Source organism: Stegostoma tigrinum, chromosome 5 (assembly GCF_030684315.1).
Source record: "Stegostoma tigrinum isolate sSteTig4 chromosome 5, sSteTig4.hap1, whole genome shotgun sequence".
In the NCBI taxonomy this organism is placed as follows: domain Eukaryota; kingdom Metazoa; phylum Chordata; class Chondrichthyes; order Orectolobiformes; family Stegostomatidae; genus Stegostoma; species Stegostoma tigrinum.
The window spans coordinates 70,074,304-70,101,388 of record NC_081358.1 but is presented as its reverse complement, the minus strand read 5'-3'; the positions used below and the strand labels follow the sequence as shown (position 1 = coordinate 70,101,388).

The window sequence follows — 27,085 nt, the reverse complement described above, 5'->3', positions numbered from 1 at the left end:
GCTTGGTTTCCCCAATGTAGAGGGAGCCACAATGGGTACAGTGGATACAGTATACTACATTGGTGGATGTGCAGGTGAACATCTGCTTGATGTGGAAAGTCATCTTGGGGCCTGGGATAGGGGTGAGGGAGGAGGTGTGGGGGCAAGTGTAGCACTTCCTGCGGTTGCAGGGGAAAGTGCTGGGTGTGGTGGGGTTGGAGGGGAGTGTGGAGCGGGCAAGGGAGTCCCGGAGAGATTGGTCTCTCCAGAAGGCAGACTACGGTGGAGATGGAAAAATGTCTAGTTTTTCGGGTTGGATTGTAGATGTTGGAATTGTCAGAGGATGATACGTTGTATGCGGAGGTTGGTGGGGTTGTATGTGAGGACTAGGAGGATTGTCTTTTGGTGGTTATTGCAGGGTGTGAGAGATGAGGTGCGGGAAATGCAGGTGTCTCGGTCGAGGGCGTTCTCCACCACTGCGAAGGGTGTTGCGGTCCTTGAAGAACGAGGACATCTGGGATGTGCGGGAGTGGAATGCCTCATCTTGGGATTAGATGCAGCAGAAGCGAAGCAATTGGGAATAGGGGATGGAATTTTTGCAGGAGGGTGGGTGGGAGGAGGTGTAGTCTAGGTTGCTGTGGGAGTCGGTGGGCTTGAAATGGACATCGGTTCCTAAGTGGTTGCCTGAGTTGGAGACTGAGAGGTCCAGGAAAGTGAGGGATGTGTTGGAGATGGCCCAGGTGAACTTGAGGCTGGGGTGGAAGGTGTTGGTGAAGTGGATGAACTGTTCGAGCTCGTCTGGGGAGCAAGAGGCGGCGCCAATACAGTCATCAATGTAACGGAGGAAGAGGTGGGGTTTGGGGCCTGTGTAGGTGCGGAAGAGGGACTGTTCCACGTAGCCTACAAAGAAGCAGGCATAGGGTGGGGCCATGCGGGTACCCACAGCCACCCACTTTGTTTGTAGGAAGTGGGAGGAGTTAAAGGAGAAGTTGAGTATGAGTTCGGTCAGGCAGATGAGGGTGTTGGTGGAGGGGGACTGGTCAGGCCTGCAGGACAGGAAGAAGCGGAGGGCCTTGAGGCCATCTGCATGGGGAATGCAGGTGTATAGGGGTTGGCCGGCCATGGTGAAAATGAGGTGTTGGGGACCGGGGAATTGGAAGTCCTGGAGGATGTGGGTGGTGTCACAGACGTAGGTAGGGAGTTCCAGGACCAAGGGAGACAAAACAGAGTCCAGATAGGTGGAGATGAGTTCGGCGGGGCAGGAGCAGGTGGAGACAATGGGTCGACCAGAGCAGGCGGGTTTGTGGGTTTTAGGAAGGAGATAGAAGTGGGTGGTGCAGGGTTGGAGGCTGTGGGTGGGAGGTCACCTGAGGTGATGAGGTTGTGGATGGTTTGGAAGATGACAGTTTGGTGCTTTGGGGGTGGGGTCATGATCCAGGGGGCGGTAGAAAATGGTGTCAGAGTGTTGCCTCGGCGATGTAGAGGTCAGTGCGCCATACTACAACTGCGCCTCCCTTGTCTGTGTGTTTGATTGGTGAGGTTGGGATGGCAGTGGAGGGCTGCACGTTCTGCAGGGGAGTGGTTGAGGCGATTGATATCTCACCGACAGTTGGAGATGAAGAGGTCGGGAGGGTAAGAGGCCTGGGGGTGGTGTCCAGGAGGAGGACCTGTGTGGGAGGTGGGTGAAGGGGTCAGTGGAGGGAGGGTTAGGCTCACAGTTGGAGGAGTAGGCATGGAGGCAATGGAAAAACTGCTCGATGTCCAGACGTGACTGGTAATTGTTGATGTGTGGGTGGAAGGGGACAAAAGTGAGCCCCTTGCTGAGGACTGACCGCTCGTCTTCTGTTAGTGGGAGGTGTGGGGGGGATGGTGAAAATTCGGCAGGACTCAGTATGGCTGTCTCCTCTGGGGTTGTTGGCTGTGGAGGCTGTGGGCGGGGGTTGTGTCGGCTATTGGGGGGGGGGCGTTCCGTCGACATCATGTGGGTGGCGTTCTGTCGGTGGTGGGCAGAGTTGTGTGGTCATTGGCAGTGGACGATGCAGTGTCGGCGGTGGGTGGCGGCAGCAGCAGCAGTGACAGTGATGTTTGTGGTGTTCATGTAAGAATTGGAGGCGGTGGCTCCAGCAGCGGCCATGTCCGAGATCCTGGATGTGGTGTGCCCGGCGGTGGCGGATGTGACGTCATCGGTGTGTTCACTGGCAGTGGCGTCATGGTCAATGGCAGCGAGTAGATTGTGGGGGAGGTGCAGGGTCAGGCTGGGGATTTGGGAGGTGGAGGAATCCTGTTTAAAGTGGGAGGAACCCGTAGGTTTGTTGTACACAGTTTTTGGTGTCCAGTAAAGCTGAGTAGAACTGTGTGTTCAGTTTGTGGATCCTACGGAGAATAAAAAAACAAGAGAGGTCCTTTGCAGGTCTGCGAGAGGGAGGCTCTGAGCTGGGGTAGGCTAGATTGCAGTGCCTGCAGATGCTGGCGCATTGCTGCGTGTGTGTGTTTCAGGGCTTGCAAGGAGAAACGCTTCTGAAGGGTCTCGATGTTCTGGATGTAGATATGGTCATGGTTGGGGCCAAATTGGGAAGGCTTGAATATGGACTGTAGTCCATTGGGGATGATTTGGTTTCATAGGCAGGTGCTGAGGAAAGTTGCAGGAACAGCAACTCATATTCCGCTTGGGAACCCTGCAGCCCAATAGTATCAATGTGGATTTCACCAGCTTCAAAATCTGGCACACACACCAACACCCCACCCCCCCCACCCCCCACCTCCCACCTCCCCACTGCATCCCAAAATCAGCCTAGCTCATCCCCGCTTCCCTAACCTCTTCTTCCTCTCACCTATCCCCTCCTCCCACCTCAAGCCGCACTTCCATTTTCCCACCTACTAACTTCATCCCGCCCCCTTGACCTGATCATCATCCCCGGACTGACCTATCCCCTCCCTACCTCCCCATTTATATTCTCCTCTCCACCTATCTTCTCCTCTATCCATCTTTGGTCCGCCTCCCCCTCTCTCCCTACTTATTTCGGAATGCTCTCCCCATCCCCCTTTTTCTGATGAAGGGTCTAGGCCCAAAACATCAGCTTTTGTGCTCCTAAGATGTTGCTTGGCCTGCTGAGTTCATCCAGCTCCACACTTTGTTTTCACAGATCCTCCAGCATCTGCAGTTCTTACTATCTCTGAACGGATATTAGAATTGGAAGATATAGCAGAACAAGGAAACAGCAAGGAAACTGGATATTAAACATGGATTTCTGCAGACAGACAGGCAGTTGCTGAAGATTTGTAATCAAAAGGATTCTAGGTGATCTTAACTTCTGTGGAACACACAGATCATCTGTGCTGAGGGCACTGGGAAGAGGCCAGAAATAAATGTAAATCATAACATTGTAATTTCTCGAGTTCCTCCCTCCCTTCAATCACCAAGGAAGAGGTACCCAACAAATAGTTGGAGTTGTGGGCTGACAAGTCCCCAGGTCCTGACAGATGTCATCATAGGATCTTAAGAAAATTAGTTAGCAAGATAATTAAAGCATAGTTTCAATTTTCTAAAATTATCCTGATTCAAGCAAGGTTCAATTTGAATGGAAAATATCAACTGTAGCTTTTTAACTAAAAAGATAAAGGGAGAAAAAGCAGTTATCTTTGGCTACTCAGCCACCCATTATTGATATGGAAAAGGTTAGCTATTTAGAATGCTATTAGAAAATTATGAATATTGAAATTTTAAAAGCAAGGTTATCAGCAAGAGTCAATATGGTGTCATTAAAAAGAAATCAAGTTTTTAATGAATTTATTGGAGTGTCTTTGAGGAAGTAACATGTGCTATGGATTAAAATGGAACTGGTGGATGTACTGTAAATAAATTTCCAGAAGAATAAACCCAACCAAGCCAATCACCACCTTCCTTCTACTCTTGATCCTCAGTGATGCAAGGATTTGCTACTAGTGCTACTAAGTGATATTTATTTGCCAATAACCTGTTCACTGATGCTTGGCTTGTTTTCTGCTAAAGCTACTCAGCTTCTGTCCTTATTACAGCCTTAGTCCAAGCATGGATAAAAGAGCTGGACTCCAGAGATGAGCTGAGAATGACTGACTTTGACATCAAGTAACCCAGCCAGAGTATGACGTCAAGGAGTTCTTGTAAAACGGTAATCAATAAGAGTCAAGGAAGACGTGTTCTGCTGATTGTGTTCATGCGACCATCTCCTTTTGTGCTAGGTAGTTTGAAGATTAATTATCTCAGATCCAGGACATCACTTAAAAAAAATTTTCAGGGTAGTGTCCCTGGCTGGACCATCTTCAGTGACTTCATTCATGACCTTTCCTCTACCATGAGGTAAGAAGTGGGAATGTTCATTGAGCGCTCAAGGTTTGTTTGTGACTCCTTAATTAACGAAAACATTTGTGTCCATATGCAGCAAGATCTGGATAATATCCAGGATTGCGCTGATAAGTGGAAAGTAACATTGCATGGCATTTGAGACAGAAATGATCATCTCCAGCAAAGGAGAATCTAAACATTACCCACTGACATTTAATGACATGAGACTGTTGACTTGCTCACTGAGCTGGCTTGTTTTTGTTCAGACGTTTCATCACAATGCTAGCTGATATCATCAGTGAGGCCTCCAATGAAGTGATGGTAATTTACTCTGCTGGGAATTCATGTTCTAGGCGTCACCGTTGACCAAAACCTAAACTAGAGAAGCTACATATGACTGCAAGTGGAGTATTTCTTTTGCAATACTTAAGTATTCTAAGCAGTGGGGGACAGTGTAGGACAACAAAATGAGATAGACAAGTCATGGATGATGCGTGATACGTGAGATGATGCACTTTGGTAGGAAGAATGTGGACAATATAAAATAAAGGGTACAATTCTGGAAGAGTGTAGTGGTCAAAGTATCTGCTCGTTAACCTCTGCATAAATCACTGAAGGTGGCAGGAATGGCGGAGACAGCAGTTAATAAAGCATATAATATCCTAGGCTTTATTAATAGAGCCATAAAAGACAAGAGCGATGAACTTTGTTGAACTCATAAAAGGCATATGTTCAATCTCAGTTGGACTATCGTGCACAGTTCTGGGTGCCATACGATAGGAAGGATGTGATCACATTTTACAGAGTGCAGAAGTGACTTCCAACAAATAAAAGGTTCTAAACTCAGGGATGAGAAATTTGAGTTATGAGAAGAGATTGGAGAGATTTGGATTGTTCTCCTCAGAAAGAAGCCTAAGAGGAAATCTGCCATAGCTTATTTAAAATCCCGAGAGGGCTGAATAGAGTAGATTGGGAGAAACTATTCCTGCTCATAAAAGAATTCAGAACAAGAGGGCACATATGTAAAGAGTTTTGCAAAATATCCAAACATAAGTGGTTCTGGTGAGAATGCAATGCCTGCAAGTATATTGGAGGCAGAGAAAATTGAGGTATTCAACGGAACATTACATATTACCTTTGGGTAATTACTTGAATAGAGATAAATGGAAAAGACCAGAGAATCTTACCGAGCAAGAATGGTTATTTGGAGATTTAGTGAAGATACAATGGAGTGAGTAGTGTATTTTTGTGGCATAGCATTTCAGTGATTCATTTAAGCAGTCACTCCTTTTGCTGATGAATAGTGGCTGCAGTGTGAACCATCCATGAAATGCACTGCAGTAGCTTAGGAAAGCTGCTTTGACAGCACATTACAAACATATAACTGCTATCACTCAGGACAAAAGGCAGCAGATGCATGAGAACATCAGCTCCGCAAGCTACCCTCCAATTCTCTAAAATCCTGACCTGGAAGTACACTGCCATTCATTCATTATTGCTCAGTTAAAATCTTGGAACGCTCTTCTTGGCAACATCATGAATATTTCAACATTCCAAGCAGTGCAACAGTTCAAGAATGCACCTTGCCATTACCCTGATCCAGAACAATTTGTGATGGGCAATGAAATCTGAACTAGCTGCCAATGGCCACACCCTTGAACAAATTAAGAAAATGTGTTTGCTGCCTCATTAAAGATAATTGCAGAAAACAAAAGCTCATGGTGTAGACTTACTTATTGGCATGGATTGAAGATTGGCTCGTTAACAGGGAAATGAGAATAGGCATAAAAATCATCGGTTGGCAAAATGTAATGAATGGAAAGCCAAAGTCTGACTGTTACTTTTCTTCATTATTCATTCATGGAATGTGGGCATTTTTGGCTGGACCAGGATGTATCGTTCATTCTATTTGACCTTTGAAGGGGATAGTGAACCTTTCTTTAATTGGTGCAGCCCATCGGGACCCCAAAATGTTGTTAGGGAGGGAAATTCCAAGACATTGACCCAGTGACACTGAAAAATTGATATTTCCAAGTCAGGATGATGAACAGCTTGGAGGGGAATTTGCAGATGACTGGGTTCATATTTATCTGTTGCCCATGTCCTTGTAAATGGATTGGATTCTAGATGGTTGTGGGGCTGGAAGGTGCTATCTAAAGAACACTAAATTCTGCAATGTATCTTGCAGATGTAACACATTAGTGCTATGTGTGTCAATGGTAGTATAAGTCTATGCTTGTGAATGTGATATCAATCAAGGGAGCTTCTTGAGTGTTGATTTTGCCAATGACAAAAACAAGTAGGAAAGTAAGCTGTGAGAAGGACATAAGAAAATTATCAAAAGTCATTTCGATAAAAGATGAGTGATTAAAGACTTGCCATATGGAATATAATATGGGGAAATTTGAGCTTGTCCATTTCAGCTGGAAGAATTAAAAAGTGCACATTATTTAAATTTTGGGAGATTGCAGAGCTCAAATGGTCAGGATCTGTGTGCCTTAGTGAATGATTCACAAAATAGTTCGTATGCAGGTATAGCGAATAATTAAGCTGGAATATTATTGTGGGAATTGAATACAAAAGTAGGGATGTTATGCTTCAGTTATACAGGCCCTTTGTGTGATCACATCTGGAGTACTATGTACTGTATAGATCTCCATATCAAGTAAGAGTATAAACGCATTTGAAGCAATTCAAGAGTTTTTTAAAAACTTTCTGGAATTGATGAGCTGTCTTGGAGATATTGGATGCTAGGCTTGTAATGACTGGAATTTAGACACAAATCCTAAACAATTTTGACAGAATAGAGTTAAAATTGCCCCTTTATGCAATAATTTAGAACTCTAATCCACAGTTTAAAAATAAGGGGTCCATCATTCAAAACAGATGAAGAAAATTGTTTTTCTCGCAAGTTGAGTCTCTTTGGAGCTCTCTTCCCTCAAAGCTTCATCTAGCTTTTTTTAGGGTAGTGGTAGATAGTTTAATGGAAAAAGTGAAAATCTGAAGTAATCAGATCACCTATGATAGAGTGGTATGATGGCACAGTAGCTAGCACTGCTGCTTCACAGCATCAGGACCTGGGTTTGATTCCCATCTTGGGCAACTGTCCGAGTGGAGTTTGCACATTCTCCCTGTGTTTGCATGAGTTTCCCCTAGGTGCTCCAGTTTCCTCCCACAGCGCAAACATGTGCAGGGTTAGGTGCTAAGTTGTCCACAGTATCCAGGGAAGTGTCCACTAAGTGGTTTAAGCCATGGGAAATGTAGGGTTACAGGGATAGGATGGGGAAGTGGATTGCTCTTTGGAAAGTCAGTGCAGATTCAATGGCCTTTATCTGTAGGGATTCTAATGACTCTCTGATCTTACTGAATAGTGAAGCAGGCTTAAGGAGCTGAGTGCCCGATTCTTGTACCTAATTTGTGTATTCATATTTTCTTTTAAAAAAACCTACTTTTCTAATCAACATGTTCATAGATGTCAGATACCTGTGGAGCAGGTGGGATTGAACCCGAGTCTCCTAGTCCATGGGTGGGTTCACTGGAACTGCAACCCAAAAAGATAATTTGTATGTTTCTATATAGATAGCTTTGGAAAAATTTTAGTTGAAGTGGAACAATGACAGTGTTATTTCAAATGTGAAACAGTGACATTGATATTATGTGCACCTCCATACAGTGTATGCATTAGCATTTACAACAGGACAGCGTCAATACTGCTAGTTCATTTGCAGGCATGTCATGGCAAATCTAGAAGAAGTGTTTTGATTAAACTAGAAAAAAGAGAAATAATAAATAGCTGAATAAAGCATCAGTGCTGAGAGAGAGATTAGAATTTCAAGGCCAGATTTGAAAATGCTACATATGAACATATGGAGGAATAGATTAAAATCAGCTGCTGGCACAAGTTCAAATATAAGACTATGATACAGTCACTGTTACGGAGATGGCTGCAGGATGGTCAGGATTGGGGACTAAATATACCAGGCTATAATGTTTATAGGATGGACAGGGAAAATGACAGAGGAAGTGGAGAAGTTTTACTGATTAGAAATAAAATTAACTTCAGTAGTGAAGGAGGATATAATGAGGTCATACCATACAATGGAGACATTTATGGGTGAAACTGACAGACAGTAAGTGATCTAAAACTGTAATAGTGTACAGAACCCCTGGTAATAACTCTGAAGTGCTAAATTGTATAAATTTAGAAATTGAGAAATGTATAGCAAAGACAATAGTATTGACAGTAGTATTAATGGAGATTGGGGTGAAGCAGACAAGCATTTTGCAGGAAAAAAAAGTGCATTTTTAGAGTGTATCTGAGAGTTTCCAAAGCAATACATCCTGGATGCAAAAAAAGGACAAGCAATTTACATCAGTAATAAGCCAGATTTAACTAGTAACCTAATTTTGAACAATTAGCAAATAGTGATCATGTTCAAAGTGTGAATCAGCTACAGGATTTTTACCTTTAGGTAAGGCTTTAGGTAGTGTAGGATGTTTAAAGAAAAAAAAATGTAAGAACATCAATTGATATTCCCGAGAGGGAATAGCTCAACCTCATAGGCTTACTTACCTCAATCAGCATAAATTCTGCCAAATGGGAATGATATAAAGACCAGCAAAGGGCCACAAACAGCTTATAAGAGCTATTATGTGAGATTTTGCAAGGAAACTTGCAAAGAACATTAAATCAACAAGAAGAATTTTTGTACTTAAAGGGAAAGTGGCGATCATGACTAATGCTGGCCCAGTAAAAACTGAGGATGTTGTCAATGCAATTTTCCCCATAGTCAAACATGGTGGCTAACTAACAAAAATATGGAAAATGCTTGAAAAGCTCAGCAGGTCAGAAGCATCTGGACAGAAAGCAGTGTTAATAATTTTTTTTCGGTTCCAGTGACTGTTCTGAGGAAGGGTCACTGGACCTGAAACTTTAACTCTGATTTTTCTCCACAGGTGCTGCTGGACCTGCTGAGCTTTTCCAGCAATTTCTGTTTTTGTTTCCGTGTATCTACGGATGTCGCATAAAAGCCCATGGAATTGAAGACAAATTACTGACATAATTGGGAATTTGGTTACGAGACAACCAACATAAAGTAGGGGTAACGGGTAAATACTCAAATTGGCAGGATGTGGCTGGTGATTTTTCTGACAAGTATCTGAGTTTCGGCTTCAATTATTTTCATTATCTTTTAGCAACTTGAATAATAAAATAGAAATTCATATATCCAAATTTGCTGACAACACCAAATGAGACAATTTTAGACAGTTTAGATCATGGTGTAAAATTATGAAGGGATATTGATAGACTAAGCGGCAAAATTTGTGGCAAATGGAGTTCAGTGTAAGGTTATCCATATTAGACTAAAGCATAGATGAGGGTATCTTCTACATGGTATGAAGTTAAAGGGTGGCACAGTGGCTCAGTGGTTAGCACTACTGCCTCACAGGGCCAGGGGCACTTGTTCGATTGTACTCTTGGGTGACTGTCTGTGTGGAGTTTGCACATTCTCCCCATGTCTGCATCAGTTTACTCAAGGTGCTCCGGTTTCCTCCCACAGTCCAAAGATGTGCAGGTTAGGTGGATTGATTTGGCCATGCTAAGTTCCCCATAGTGTTCAGGGGTGTGTAGATTAGGAGGGTTATTGGAGGATGGGGTCTGGGTGGGATGCTCTGGAGGCTCAGTGTGGTCTTGTTGGGTTTAAGGGCCTGTTTCAACACTAGGGATTCTATGATCTATGATCTCTGATCTCTGTGGATGTCCAAAGAATCTTGAGGGTTCAGTGCACAGATCTTTAAAATGTCCAAACAAACGAATGAAGAAAGCTAATAGAATTATGGCCTTTCAGTCTAGAAGATTGGAGAACAAGGATGCAGAAGTTACGTTCTAACTATAACTCTGGTTAGACCCCATGTAAGTATTATGAATAGATCTGGGCACCACGTTTTAGGAAGGATACACTCTCCTTGGAGACAGAACAATGTACCTTTTTTATACAAGAAAGATGCTTGTACTTCGGGAGTCAAGTTATGAGGAGAGATACATAAATTAGGCCTATTTTCTTTAGAATTTAGATGATTGGGGTGAGCTGGTTGAAGTCTTCAAGATTTTTAGCAGGATAGATGAAGACAAACTATTTCAATTGGTTTGGGATTCTAGAACCAGGGTTTATAGTTTGAGAATTAGGGCCAGACTGCTGAGGTGAGATGTTAGGCAGCCGTTCTGTACGGAGGGTAGTAGACATTAGGGTAGTAGACATTAGACGTTAGAACTCTCTTCCACAAATAGTTGATGCTAGATCAGTTGTTTATTTAAATAAGACTTTTTTTAAGGAAAGGTATTAAAAGACATGGGCCAAAGGCAGATATGGAGTTAGACACAGACCAGCCATGATCTCAGTTGAATAGCAGTACAGGTTTGAGGAGCTGAATGGCCTAATCCTGTTACTATGTTATAATTGCCACGTGCTTTCTTGTGGCATTAGAATCATTTGTCAAGCTGCTGATCTTTGTGAGGCAATGCATACTTACCCTCAGGTAATATCACCATTTCTCTTATTGTTGCTGGTGCATGAAAATAAAAGTTTATGAAAAGTGAATCTGTGGGCATCCTATGGTCTTCTAACACAAATTAACTTATCATACAGAATACCCTTGTGAATATATCCGCTGTCCACCTTGCAAACCTGTCTCAGGTCAGTACATTTGCCTCTGGTAAAGGCTTGGTTGTTCTCTTTTGTTTGTTCTCGCCAAGCTGGTTTGTTTCACAGACGTTTCATTACTGTGCTTGCTAATATCGTCAGTGCAGCCTCTGAAGCGTTGGTTTGTTTTCCCGCCTGAGTTTTAAAACTCTGGGGTCTATTTGTGATGGATTGCCTCACTTCCGGGTTTCCTCTGTAGTGGGATGTATATGGAGTTAAGTTCAATGTGTTTATTAATAGCCTGCTTCGTGGAGTGCCATGCTTCCAGGAATTCTCGTGCTTGCCTCTGTCTAGCCTGTGCCAGGATCTTGGTGTTGTGTCCAGGCAAAGTTGTGGTTCTCCTTGTCCATGTGGATTGAGATGAGAACCACAACTTTGACTGGACACAACACCTGGGACAGGCTAGGCAGAGGCAAGCACGAGAATTCCTGGAAGCATGGCACTCCACGAAGCAGGCTATTAATAAACACATTGAACTCAACCCCATATACATCCCACTACGGAGGAAGCCGGGAAGTGAGGTGATCCATCGCAACGGGCCCCAGAGTTTTGAAAATACACTGCTGCATCAGAGGCTGGACTGAGGATGTTACCAAGTACTAACGAAACATCTGCGGAACAACAAACCAGCTCGGCGAGCCAACCAACCTCCACACCCACAACCCAAGTTGTCGTCGTTGCTGTTATGATCACTGTAAATCATCTCTGCTTCCTAACAGTATGAAAAGGTGCTGAGAACACAGGCCTCAAACTAATACCTTTTAAGTTGTTTCCTGTTCACATTTTGTGGCTCAAGTAAATGTGGCAGCTGGTCTCCTAATGTTTGCATCTTAAAGTCATAGGGATGCACAGCACTGCACCGGCCCCTCAGTCCAACTCATCTATGCAGGCTAGAAATCCTAAATAGATCTTTAGTCCCAATTGCCAGCATTTTAGCCCATATCCTTCTAAACCCTTCTTTATTCAGATACTCAATCAGGGTTTTTTAAATGTTCTAATTGTACCAACCTCCACCAATTCCTTGGTTAGCTCATTCCATGCATGCACCAACCTCTGTGTGGAAAAGGTTGCCTATTAGATCCCTTTCTAAATCCTTCCCCCTCCCTTACCTTTTAACCTATGCCCTTTACTTTCAGACTGCCCATGCCCACGCCCACACCCACACTGGGTAAAATTCCTTATCTATTTACTCTATCCATCTCCTTTGATTTTATGGACTTCTATAAAGTCAGTCCGCAGTCTCCAATATTCCAGGGAAAATATCCTCAGCCTATTCAGCCCTCACAATAGCTCAAACCCTCCAACCCTGCATTGAGTCCACTTCACTTCATATTCAGATTGTCTGACAGTGTAGAAGAATTTGCAAGTCACGACATGTTGAGATTTTTGATTGAGCAGTGACAGCTTGTCCAAGGATCAGAGCTTTCTTCTTTAATTTTTTTAAGGCATTTGTCACAACCAAACCATGTGTATTGTCATAAGGGCCTAGGCCTGAAACATCAGCTTTTGCGCTCCTGAGATGCTGCTTGGCCTGCTGTGTTCATCCAGCTTCACACTTTGTTATCATATGTATTGTCAGATTGATCTGTGAATTTGCATAGCTCATTTAACCCTCCTGTTAGTTTTATTTGAGGGTTGCAATTTAAAAATGATAATCACAAACATAATATCTATTAGATTTTATTTATTAGCTAAAAACTGATGGAGTTAAAAGTAGAGTTGAATAAAAGATGCATATAAGTTTGAAAGCAAGATCAATTCTACCTTTTGCATGCCTGTCACTTAGTTGATGATTCTGTTTTCAAAGCGAAGGAATATAAATTTGAAGTCCAAATTCAGCAGCTGTGACTGGTTCTGTATTGACCTATGCACAACTGTGGGGCCGAAGCAAAAAGGCTGCTGAAAGCTTCTGAAACCCTCCCTGTAACCCCCAACCCTTGAAACCGTATGCTGCGCCCTGCCCTGGCAGTCTGATGGGTGGAAGATCGAGTTTGTGTGTCACATTACTTTTTTCAGCAAGTGTACAACTTGAGAGTATCATTCTGCTAAATGTGAGTCTCAGTATTACGGGCATGTTGCAAACCAAATTAAATCAAGAAAATGGGAGAGTTGCGCATTGAATTGTTAGGAAAGTTTTGTTTTATATTTCAGGATTTTGCTGAGGAAATGGAAACTGAATTGGTGTGACAATTGGAAAAGGTAGAGTGTGCATAAGGAATTATTTCCAGAATAGGTTGTGATTGTAGCAATTGTTATAAACTGAGGGAGAGAGCAAGGGGCAAGGTAATTGTGTTGACAATTTACTGGTCTGAGGAGGTTTAATACTTTTTGAGCTGTCACAATCCCAACAGGAAGCCACAAGTTATTTGATTCTCAAAAGGTGCAATGAAGTTAAGGAGATCGTGTGTGTGTAGTGTCCTGTATTGTCACTGGACTAGTAATTCAGATTCAAGGTTCTGGGGATGTGGGTTTGAATTCAATAAAATGTTCTAGAATTTTTTTATAAGTTAGCCAAATGGTGATTTGGTTAATTTAATTATAGTTACACAAAGACATTGAGAGGCCAGGCAGCTAAGTGGATTGCATCTAGATTCTAAGCACAAAATTGTATCAACTCTTAATATCCGGTATCAAGAAAAATCCAGGGACAGTTCACAAAAGAAACAATTTTCACGGAAGGCAGAGTTTTGAATGTCCTTTGGTGTCTTGGATTAGCCTGGAGTAATTGGATGATTTGACTTCACAACAGCAATTATTTTCTCAGTCCGTTGAGCCAAATCCCAGGATGGTTGATTAGACAAATCATGTGGGGTTGAGCTTACTTTCACAGAGGTAGGTTAACAATTTTGATTTAGTTCATGGAAATTGGATTAAATCAAATTTCTGCAGTTGATCAAAGTAATCATTATTATTCAAAATGTCTTGTGTACTTGCCATTTGAAGTTTCAGTTATGCCTTTGATATTCTTTTCCTTGCCTTAACAATGCCCATACTGACCAATTTCCACATATTAAGTAGCAATACCCAGGGATATAACGAGAGACCATTTCTCTAATCTAAGATGGATATTGCATCTTTAACATGCATTGTTTATGTACAATTTTTCAATCACTTGCAAGTAGATTGTGAGAGAGCTGAGCTGCATATGAAATAGGAACATTTAGACCAAAAGAATTCAGTTCTTAAAGCCTGCCATACCATTCAATAAGATCATGAACGATCTGCTTGTGTTTCCAACTATTTATTCCCAACTACCCCTGATTATACTTGATTCATGGGCTGAACAAAATTCTATCCACATCTGTCTTAAAAGATACTCAAATATCTTCTCTACTTGCCTTGAGGTAGAATATTCCAATGTTGCACAACCTTCAGGAAAAAAACTCATCTGTCTGTATCATGTAGATCAAGTTTAATGCACAAAGTTAAATGCATGTATTTAGCAGAATCTTGCTTTTCTCACCCAAACCAAGAAACAATTTTTATATTTAAGTAACTTAGCTTTGGATATTTAAACAAAAAGGAGAATTTTTTTAACTTGAATATTTGACTTTTTTTAAGCTTCCAATGGCCTGAATTGCACTTGTAATTGTTTGTTTAAAACCTAGCTGCCACATATCAGCAAAAAGACAATTGGTCAATTTCTACATAGAGACTGAGCCATAAACCAAGACTTACTGGAGATGTGAGTTGCAAATCAACATTTATTGATTCAGTTGATTTTGAGAAAGTTATTTAACATAACTAAGATTTTGTTGACGTGCACTGTCAGAAACCATGCACATTTCCATTTTAATTTCTGAGGAGTCAGGAATAATTTCATCTTCACCATAAGAAATCAAGAAGAAAAAAAAACTGCTTGTTGAAAGAAAAAGGACAAAATAGCTAAAAGAAACATAATCTTCTTGCTTTTGATATAATTCCTAAACAAAGTTAGAGATCCACTAGTTTTCAGGTACAGAAGCATTTAATGCAGCTGAAACTCCACTTGTATCGTAACATGCATGTTACTATTTATTTTCAAAGCAACAGAAATTTGAAGTCTTCAAATTTAGCTTGTATTTTGATTCTGGTGTATTATTGCTAAGTACTGTTGGTCATCAATCAAGAAACAGATTTCAGATCATTAGTGTTTCGTGCCTCTTCAGCGACATCATATGAATATGAACAATGAGGAAATGAGTGTTTCCTAAATGCTTGTCTACACAGTTTCACTTAACTTGGCCTATCTGCTGAAGTGACTAAATATTTATGGAGTTTTATTACCATTTGCAGACTCATTGATGCATTGCTGATTGCCCATTGCTTGCATGGCCACCTTCTGCCATACTTTTTGAATAGCATGCTTTGTTTTGGCTTTCTGCTTCATCCTCCAAGCAACTCTGTGTGGATAGTCTCACACTCATGGAAGGCAACAACGATTTTGGTCCTGACCAGAGCAATTGTCCCTGATGCTAATTCACCTTCTACCATCTCACTCTGTCCCTGTCTCTTTAACAAAGAGTGCTGCATAACAAAGGACAAGAAGGCAGCTTCTTAACTGCTGCAGTTAAACTAAATCAATCTCTATCTCAACAATGGAGATCATTCATCAGATATGTTCTTAAGTTTAAACTCCCCCAAAGCATATGAAATGAGCAAATCGTGGCTTACAAATGTTGCAAAGATAATGGGAACTGCAGATGCTGGAGAATCCAAGATAACAAAGTGTGAAGCTAGATGAACACAGCAGGCCAAGCAGCATCTCAGGAGCACAAAAGCTGACGTTTCGGGCCTAGACCTCTGATGAAGGGTCTAGGCCTGAAACGTCAGCTTTTGTGCTCCTGAGATGCTGCTTGGCCTGCTGTCTTCATCCAGCTTCACACTTTGTTATCTTACAAATGTTTCAACTTGTCTCCTGCTTCTATCAATAGTTTATTCCCTACACAAATTGCAGCTAAAACTGTCCACAAGTTAAATTTAAGTATGCAATTTCACTGAATCTTTAATATTCATTTTTAAGCCAGAACATAAAATCTGGGTTGACTGTTTTAATGCCCTAATGAAAGTTGCCAAATGTAAGAAATACTTAATGCGTTGAAAGCATTGTTGTTATGTCATCATCATCATCATGGACCAGGCCAAGTTTATTACTTACAAATATATTAATAAATTTCATTTTTACAGACTCTAGCTTGATAGCTGATCAAAAGAAATCGCTGTAAACACTGATACCTTTTAAGCAAAAAAAAACTAACATGGTATTAGGAATGAATGACACATACTTCCACTCTGCAGTTTACCTCAAATATCTGTAATGCAATTGTTTTTTCACAGTTGAATGTATCATCTAACACTGCCATGCTACATATTCTTTACTCTTCTTAGAAGTATCCTACCTGTCACCATCCCTCAGCCTTTTGAACTGAGTTAAAAACAGACACATGAGGGTGGGTCCCACTCTTGTACCAGGAATTACATCTTCAACCATCAGTGCTGGCCAAAGATCAATGTTCTGTGGTGTGCCGTACAACCTGAAATAATAAAATAATGATATTGACTAGTTCATAACTAGGTAATGTTTCATACAATGTTTTAAATGGTTAAAAGCCTTGGATGTTATTCAGGCCAGTTATGTTCTACTCTGCAGGGTCATTAGACCCCAATCCAAAATATCAGACATTGAATGAGCAAAAATGGATAATTAGCATCAGGAAGCAGCAATCGGCTAAAGTGAAGACTTGGATGTTGAGTTACCCATTAAACCTGTGAAAATAAAGTCAAATAAATCAATAACAGTTTAGTATGTAGCCGATGATGGATTTCACCAGCTATACGATACCTTGCACAATCATCATCTACCTATTCCAACACTACAGATTCAAATTTAACAAACCATTTGCAGAATAATACCTAATACGTTGCAATGAAGGCAATTTGCTTTTTTTTCAGAATTGCTAATTCTGAACTCTATTCTTGCAAATCTGACCAATCTAATCATAATTCTGTCATTGATTTGAGCGGCCACCTCGAATTTTTTTCAATAAAAAGTACATAAATGTAAGCAACGGTTACTAAATTATGATATTCTTCTCTCTGCTATAAACATACCAAACACACACATTGTAAAACAATAATTAGGGACTTTGTTTTTGGTCTACACGTTTTTAAGCAAAAAGTGTTAACTAGGGAACTAAGCATATGCATCTAATTCCTACCACCTGCTGTAGCCTGACTACAAGTCATTGAATAATACATTGCATCCTGTTAAGTAGGAGTGATTGTTAGTAGTTTTGGGAACATGGACCCACAAAAGTACGTTTAAACCCTACCACAACATCTCTTTTCTTTTTAGAGTTAAATGTCTACTTTAAAAGAAACAAATTTTAATATGTTTTAAATCATTTAATAGGATTGTGTGGGAGAGGAGGCAGGAAATCGCAGGGGCTCTGACACAAATTTTTCATTCCTGTCTGGTTATGGAAGACATTTCAGGGGACTGAAAGATGGCTAGTGTGGTTTCACTTCCTATGAAGAGTGGTAGATGAACCAGGAAATTACAGACTGGTAAGTCTCATGTTAGGGTCAGGGAAACTATTCCAGAATTTTCTTTAATAGTGGATTAATACCCTCTTGGAAAGACACAGATTAATTAGGGATAGTTATCATGGCTTTGTCAGAGGAAGAACATGCCTAACATATTTGTTTTTTTTTGAAAATGTGATCAATGAGGGAAGTTCAGTTGTAGTTTAAATGGATTTTAGCATAGCTCTTGACAAGGTCCCACATGGGACACTCTCCCTGAGAAGGTTAAAGCACATGGAATTCAAGGACAATTGGTGAGATGGATCAGAAACTGGTTTAGTGGTAGAAGGCTGTTTTGAGTGACTGTCGGCTGACGTCCAGTGGTATACAACAAGGGATCAGTGCTGCATGCTTTACTTTATACATAAATGATAGAGATGAAAATGTGGCAGGAATATTAAGTGAAGATGATGTTTGTAGGTTTCATGAAGATCCAGACAAGTTGGTCAGACGAGCAGACCAGTGATGCACTTTGGAAGAAGAAACAAGATGAGGGAGTATTTAATGAATAGCAGGACGCTGGGTAGCTGAGAGGGACAGAAAAATCTTGGGGTAATTATTCACAGATCGCTGAAATCAGCAGATCATGTGAATAGGATAGTTAAGAAGGCATATGAGACACTTGGTTTCATTGTCATGGCACATGGTATAACAGCAAAGAGGTGAAGGAGTTGTACAGAGCATTGGTCAGGCCGCAACTAGAGAACTAGTGTGTAGTTCTGGTCCTATCACTACAGGAAGGTTGTGATAGCAATATAGGCATTGCAAATAAGGTTCACGGCATGGAGAAACTGAGCTGTAAGGGCAGACTAGACCGGCTTAGATTTCTTTTCAGTAGAGCAGAGAAGACTGAGGGGGAGGGGCACATGAGTTGAGGTGTGTAAGATTAAGGGATGTGGACAGGGTGAATAGACAGCAGCTGTTTCCTTTGATTATTAGGTCAATTATGAGAGGGTTCAGTTTTAGACCAAGGGGCAGGAGGTTCAGAGGGGATTTGGTGGGGCAGGATGGAGGGGAAGAAATCATCTTCACTTGCTGGTGGTGGGAATTTGGAATGCACTGCTTGGGAAGGTAGTGGATGCCAGAAACTTTGGCCTTCAAGATATTTGGATGAGCACTTCAAATATCATCACATTCAAGAATATGGGATAAATTGGGATTAGTGCACCTTTAGTTATGTTGGTGCAGATTTGATGGGCCAAAGGGCCTTTTTCTGCACTGTATAAATCTATATTGTATCTGTATAAATCATTTAAGAAAACAATAAATTTACAAGTCTCTGAAATATAACGGCAGTTTACTTATCCAACCAAACCTGGTTATTGTGTTCTTTGCTGGAGGCTGCCGTATATTTTCACAATGTTTGTTAGGGGATTTTGTATTGCAAGGAGTATCAATGAATGATGGCTGGAATGGTTTGTTCACACTTGTTGACCAAATACTGATTCTGTTTTGATTCTGCTGTGGGATTAAGTTTGTTAGGTTGGAATATGGTGCGGCATCAAGTGCATTGTACCTTTTTACCCCCGTGGTGGTACTCATGACCTATGGTTTTCATCATTGTCTTGATACCATGAATGATTACCAAGGATACGTTGTTTGAAAGCAGTAGGCTGCCCATAAAATAGACTATTGGGGTGACCAGAATGAGTTTTGTTAGAGACACTCGAGTGCTCCCAATAGAAACATAGAAAACAGGGGCAGGTGTGGGATATTTGGCCCTTTGAGCCTGTTCTGCCTTTTACCATGATTTATGGTTGATCATCCAACTCAATAGATAGTTCCTGCTTTTCCCCATATCCTTTTGATTCCTTTAGACCCAAGGGTTACATCCAACTTCTTGAAATCATACAATATTTTGGCCTTGACTGCTTTCCGCAGTAACATATTCCCAAATTCACACTCTCTGGGTAAACAAAAAAATCCTCATCTCTGCCTTAAATAGTTCACTCCATATACTTAGACTGTGACCTCTGATTTTAGACTGCATCGCAACTGAGAACATCCTTCCAGTATTTCCACTGTTGACTCTTGTGATGATTTTATACATTTCAATGAGATCTACCTTCATTCTTCTAAGCTCCAACGAAAATAATCCTTAACAATTCAACCCTTCATTATACTTCAGTCCCAGACATTCAGGAATCAGTCCAGTAATCCTTTAGCTGCACTCCCTCTCTAACAGTAACAATTTTCCCAAGGCCTGTACAATTGCAGCAAGTGATGCCTGCTCCTGTATTAAAACCCACTCTTGTTATGAAAGTCAACATATATGTATTGCACCTTCTTGCTTGCCTTCAGTAGCTGGTGTACAAGGACACCTTGGTCTTGTTGCACACTTCCCTCCCTTAATTTATAGTCAGATAATAATCTGCTTTCCTATTTTTCCTATCAAAGTGGATAACCTCACCATTATCCACACTATACTGTATCTGATATGTATTTGCTCAACCTGTCAAAACACTGACACATGTCTGCATCCTCCTCACACCCAGGTTTGTCATCTGCAAATTTGGAGATATTACATTTTGTTCCCTAATTGATAACATTAATATATATTGTGAATAGCTGCTATCTTAGCACTGATTTCCTACAATATCCCACTAGTCAGTACCTGTATTTTGGCAAAAGAAACTCATTTATTCCTTTTTTTTCTTCTCTGCCAACCAGCTTTGTATTAATTACACATTACCTCCAATCCCATGTGTACTAATTTTGCACACTAATATCTTCAGCATTTTGAAAGTCTTCCTACTGTACAAATAAACAACATCCATAATGTCCCCTTCATCAATACTACTAGATCCACAAATTGGAATCTCTATGCCACTGTGCACAAAATCATCTGGCATTGATTTGGTTGAATTATCATTTGCCATGTCCATGGGTACATACATTTTAGTGTAAGCAGTGAAGGATGTTTATACTTGTGCAGTATCTAGTGTTTGCATATTTATTACGCTGATCTTGTGATAATGGTCATAAAACTTGGACTGTGGCAAAGGCTGCTGTTGGTACAACCGTGCCAATGCATTCTTGCATGTTCATCTTACTTAATGTCAGCTTACTTAACTAACTATTTTGGTATTCCCCTTTATGATACAGAACTGGTCTAGCTTTGCGTTGTAGCTCCTCATGCTGTTGAGCCACTTGTTCAAGTCTGTGCCCTCTGCATTTATACTTCTAGAGCCACAGGCTTTGTATACAGGATAAAGATCTGGGTAATTTCACGGTACACACATACAGTTGTGCACACATGTTTACTTGGCTTCCATACATTGCATATTAATCCATTAGAGGACAAATTACACTTAGCCTGTATTTTCTGTCCACCTGGTAATATAGCTTTGTACCTGCAACTTGTTTTATTGTAATGCTTCCACTGTGTAACCTTTTGGCCATGAGGTGTCCTTGGAAAGCTATCACAAACCAAACCATTCTGTCAGTAGATAACAAAGTGTGGAGCTGGATGAACATAGCAGGCCAAGCAGCATCTCAGGAGCACAAAAGCTGACGTTTCGGGCCTAGACCCTTCATCAGAGAGTGGGTCTAGGCCTGAAACATCAGCTTTTGTGCTCCTGAGATGCTGCTTGGCCTGCTGTGTTCATCCAGCTCCACACTTTGTTATCTTGGATTCTCCAGCATCTGCAGTTCCCATTATCACTGATACATTCTGTCAGTAGGTTCTGCCAGCATGTCAAAATCATTTGAATACTTTTTATAAATTAATCAATAGTCTCTATCTTTTATGGATTAAAGGACATGAATTCCACAGAGTGTTCTGAAGTTCAACTTCAGATTATCAAGTGGTGATCGTATTTTATCAGAACATTTAAGATAATTGTTGTACAGGCCCGATGTGTTTAGACTGTGGTGCATTCATTGCATATAGCAATTTTTAAATTTAATAGCTCGTTTTTCTGTTTCAGAAACTTTTGAGATCCAAAAAACTAACTCCAAAGCCTTAAGAGCAAAATCAGATAAGAGATGCAATGCCTTCTAAAGGAATCTTAGAAATTTTGTTGTCACCTTCTGATTGTTTCGGGGATTTTTAATGCTGTCTGCAACTTACACCAGCAAGGAAGGCTTTCTGTTCCCTGAGTTGCAGGATCATTATTGGCCACTGCTTCACTGGCAAAAGAGTATTTTATGACTGCATTGCTTGGACTGTTAAGATTGTTGTTTTCCTGGCTTTATTGAAGCTTTGCCCAAAATTACTAATTTTGGTCCGAATTTGTACTGCAGACATCAAAAGTAAAATAAATTCTGGACAGTCTTCTTTTTACCATTGGCAACTGTCAGCTGTTAATGGAACACACTTTTTTTCTTTCTTATCAGCCCAATCTTCAGTGTTTTAACCTCCTTCTGACCTCTTCTGGGAACAGCAAGCAGCAGCAACGGGTCCTATCTATGCCATGCTGCTTAAAGTTAGCTTTCCAGAGTCAACTATTTAGTTTTTGTTCCTGCTAATGTGTCATAGTAGGTTATATTACAACCTTGTGTCTTTCTGAAGTTTGAATAATCTCATTGAGACCTGGTGCCTGCAGACTATGATGTATGAACATGTCCCAGAATGAAGGTGCATATTCTAGGGTTCTAATAGATCTGCAGAATCACTTACAGATGATTAAGGCACGGTAATTACTTTCACACCCATCTATTCTCCTGATTTATGAAGGGTTAAGGCTTGTATACTTCTCAGACATCTTCAAACATTAGGTTGTCACCACGTTACACTTCATTCTTTGATACAAATGTGCCAAATACATAATGCAGTGTCAAACATTTCAGATATTTCAGAATGCACACAATATAAAAAGCAGCAAAATATTGGCTTAGAGCAAAAGCAGAAGTTGGTAGGAAAGCTCACAGTTAACGTTCCTGTCTGGTGACCTTTCCTCAGAACAGGAAGGGTCATCAGACCTGAAACGTTAACTTTTTTTTTCTTCACAGATACGACCAGACCTGCTGAGCTTTTACAGAGTTTTTTGTTCCTGATTTACAGCATTCACAGTTCTTTTGGTTTTTATGGACTTGGAACATATGAATTAGAACAGGAGTAGACCACTCAGCACTTTGAGCTTGCTCCACCATTAACTAATGTTCATGATGGCTGAATTCACGTTTTAGCTTACCCTTGGAAAAAGTATCAGATCTTTTTTAACAAGAATGAATCTACCTTTTTAATAAAATGTTCAAAGAATATGCTTCAACTGCTTTAGAGGAAGAGTTCTAATACTCATGATTCTTTGTGAGGAAAATATACTCGTTATTTCTGTTTTGTATAGACAATGTGTTATGTTTAAACATAGCAAGTGGGCTGTAAAGAGAACCCATATTTGTCTCAAGCATTGGGTGACTGTCTGTATGGAGTTTGCGCAACCTCCCTTTGTCTGCTTGGGTTTCCGCTGAATCTTCTGGTTTCCTCCCACAACCCAAGATGTACAAGTTAGGTCAATTGGTCATGGCAAATTACCATGTATTGTCCAGGTTCAGGGATGTTGGGTTAGGTGTGGTTGAAAACCCCACGCACGTTGTGGGTATGGGGTGACGAAAAAGGAGCCATGTTGGGTCTGGTTGGAGATGCTGTTCACAGGGTCAATGCACACTTGGTGGGCTGAATGACCTTTCTCTGTGACTCCAATCTGACAAGACTGCTCAGGATCTTGATTGTTTAGCCAAGTTACCTTTTTGCACATCTAAATACTTGTGGATATAACCTAGCCTATTCAATCTTTCTTCAAGATAGCCCATGCATTCCATGTACTATTCTGGTAAATCTTCTTTGGACTGTTTCCAATAAATTTACATGCTTTCTTAACTGAGGAAACCAACACTATACACAGTATACAATCTTACCAAAGTCCAGTATAATTAAAGCATAACCTCTTTGCCTTTGTATTCAAATAACCTTGCACCAAACAATCATATTTCATTAGTTTTCTAATTATTTGCTGCACCTGCCAATTAACCTCTTCAGCTCATGTACTCAGAGGCCCAGTTCTCAGTGCTCTGCAACCTCTCACCATTTAGATCATTTTCTTTCTATTATGGAGTTATAGGCTCCTTCACAACTTACTTTCCTACCTATATTGACAGCATTATTAAATATAACAACCAATAACTTGGTGCCTTCATCTGTCATCTAACTAACCTGCACTGATCCGATTTACCACTCAATACATCTTGCCATCTGGGCAATCTTTTTATTTATGCCAAAATGTTACCCCTTACTCTGAGCTTTTATTTTTCATGATAATCTTGGATGTGGCATCTTATCAAATGTATTTTGCACATCTAACTGCAGTACATTTCACACACAGTACATGATACTTCGTCCAAAGAACTACAATGGTTAAACATAATTTCCCTAGAATAAACCATTGTAATTTCACCTGATTACAATGAACATTTCCAAGCATCCTGCTGTAACAACTTTAATAACAGTTTGTAACATTCTCTCTCTCAGCTATTGAGCTAACTGGCCTGCAGCTTTTTGCTTTGTCTTCCTTTTTGAATAAAAAGTTCTTTCACTGCCTTTCAATCTAATTGGACTGTCCCTCAATCAAAAATGTTCAGGAAAATTAAAACCAAAGCATCAACTAACGCGCTAAATAGTTTCTTTAAGGATTTAGGATGAAGTCTAACTGGGACTGCCCCCAGTAATTTTCTGTTCTATCACCTGATTTACAGCTACTTCAGAGATGTTGTTAATACTCTTTCAAGTGAAGTGCAAAGTAGTTCATCAATCATCTAATTAATCTGCATACTCCTTATGTTCTTTTATTAATTCCCTAACTAACTTTCCATAGGGTTAATGATCATTCCAATGACTCATCTTCTAAAAAGCTATAGAAATGCATCCTGTTCACTTTCATATTTTGACTAGCCCTTCTCTAAATTCCAATTGTCCTTTTTAACTTTTAAATATTCTCTTCCTTCCACTGGCCACCTATCTTTGCATAATTATATACTTTGCCTTTAACAATCTTTAATTTTTTCAATTAATCACAGATTGTCAGTCCTCCCCTCATAATATTTGTCTTTCATTCTCAATGCCTCTATCGTATATATTTTGAAATATCCCCTTAAATATCTGCTATTTATTTCTGATTGGAACATCCCTTAATCTAATTTGCTAAGTTATTTATCATCATATAAAATTTATTATCAAATCTTATCCTCCTTGAAAGGCTGAGCTATGTGTACAAAAACATTAAGGAAGATATTCAAAACATCAAAGAGCTATGGGCTTTGAAAATTTGATTCTGCTGGCTATGGTGACATCTTACTGACTCTAGAACAATTCAAAGGCTTTAAAGGACTAACGGTTACCTCCATAACATCTCCGTGAACTCAATGATGTTGCCACAGTGCCTACCTGTGATGGAATGAAGTTTTCTAAGCATTTTGATGCTGAGTTTCAACAGTCTTGTACATCCTACTGTTGTATAGTTTTTATAGTACAGAAAGAGGCCCTTCAACTCATGCCCGTGCTGGTCGTCAAATATATACATCTATTATAATTCCATTTTCTAGCACTCAGCCCATAGCCTTTATATGTTACGGCATTTGAAGCCCTCAGAGGATTTCTGCCTCTACCAACCTTTTCGGGCAGTGGGTTTGGGATACCTACAAGGCGCTGGGTGAGTCTTATTTTCCTTAAATCCCCTTTTAAGCCTGCCTGTCACCTGAAAACTATTTTTCCGGGCTATTGACCCCTCTACTGAAGGTAGGGTTTATATGCTATCTATCCTGTCTAAGCTCTGTCCAAATTTCTACACCTCAGGTAGTCCCCAGTCTCTCCTGTTCTTTGGAAAACAACCACAGCCTAACTAGTGCTTCCTCATAGTTGAATCCCATGAGCTCAGGGAACATCCAGTGATGATTGATATTATCCATAGCATCATGCAACCAGCTTGAAGATTTTATGGCAAACGGCTGTCACATGAAGTGTCAAATTCTGGACTGTTGACTTTACATCGTATTATTTTTATTTTACACAGCTGGATTCTTAAAAAAAAACAAGAATGAGATGCTAGACAAGTATTTGTGAGCATCGGTTGGTTGGGAGTAGGGAGGTCAAATGCCATATTAATTTCTGCAAACTCCTAGAAAAGGTATGGGATTGAGGTAGTGTTGGTGGGCAAGTAGATAGAAAGGCCAACTGTAACCTGCACACGGAAACTAGATTTCCCCTTACTCTGCCTTTAACCTCTGCCAGGGACAACTGCTCCACTTATCCCTAATCTCCTCTATGTATATTTTTGCATAGGAATACGATGAATAAGCCATTTTAACAGATCATGGTTGATGCATTCCTGAAATCCATTTACCTGTCTTAGGTCTGATCCCAATACCAATAGATTATAAAATATTAATCTCATTAATCTTAGATAAGGTTTTGGCTGTTTAGAGGGATCAGGGCTTTGTTGAGCAAGGGAGGGCTACTGTGTGGGTGTGAGTGTGGTCTTGCCTGTGCAATGATATTGGGACATGGTACCCTTCAGCCTAAATAGGATATACGGGTAAAATTATATTCCAGGACAAGGTTGGGCCATGCTAAATTATCCATAGTGTTCAGGGGTGTATAAGCTAGTTGGATTGGCCATGATTAATGTGAGAGTTACGCTGATAGGTAGAGGGTTGTGTTTAGATGGAATGCTCTCTAGGAGGCTCATGCAGAAAGTCTGCAACTACAACATTGAAGGTACAGAGCTGAACCATCCTTAGGTCTACACAATGTGCTTCAAGGAGTGAAGCAAGCAGCTCCTGCACCACGTGCAGACTATGGGACTGTGGAAGGTGATTACAATTTTGGCAAGTTGGTTGAATTTTTCTGGCCAATACATTTCTTGTGCACCACAGTCAGTGGGATTGATCAGCGATGTCACAGGTGCTTGAATGCTATTGTCCTTTGAATGTCCTTCCATTGCATAAAGGTAAAGTCCCCTCGCTCTCAGAATGAAACACTTGGATGGACCGACCACCCACCCACTACTCCAGGTGTGGTTGCGGCCATTTTCATCTTCATTTGCAATCTGGATCATGATTAGGGGAACTGATGCCACCTTCACTCAGTGAATCTCAAAGTGACAGTGATGACCACCAAGCTGGAGGGCCAGAGAAGCCAGTGGGGAGTTGCCAGGTAACTGCTCTAATTCTTATGCCGGGAATTGCTGCTGTCTAGTTTCTATCAGACATGTGGGAGAATGGGAAACTGTATATAAATGAGGTAAGATTAACTAATAATGACAGGTGCAAATAACTCTCTTGCCATTCACTGCTAACATTCCCATTTCACTGTTCAGCACTTAGTTGGAGAATCTCATTACTGCTGATTTCAGTCCATTTTCTCACCTCAGTTGCAAATGCTTACATCATTCAGGACCTGGGAAGATTTCACAATTCATCCAATTTCAACTATTTGATTTTTTTGATTAAAATATTATGAGAAATGTTGTTGTCCATAACCACCACCTGAACCACAATGGCATTAAATGCTATATTAATGTCTGTT

The 27,085-nt window shown here is 40.7% G+C and overlaps 1 protein-coding gene across 2 annotated transcripts in view; it reads right to left on the bottom strand.

The window, feature by feature from the left end:
* Positions 1-27,085, bottom strand: part of LOC125452046 (peroxidasin homolog) — a 499,162-nt gene that overhangs the window by 49,881 nt on the left and 422,196 nt on the right. For both annotated transcript variants that reach the window (XM_048529957.2, XM_059646061.1), the window contains one exon: positions 16,380-16,514. In XM_048529957.2, coding sequence (XP_048385914.2) covers positions 16,380-16,514 — 135 coding nt within the window. The remainder of the gene's footprint in view (positions 1-16,379; positions 16,515-27,085) is intronic.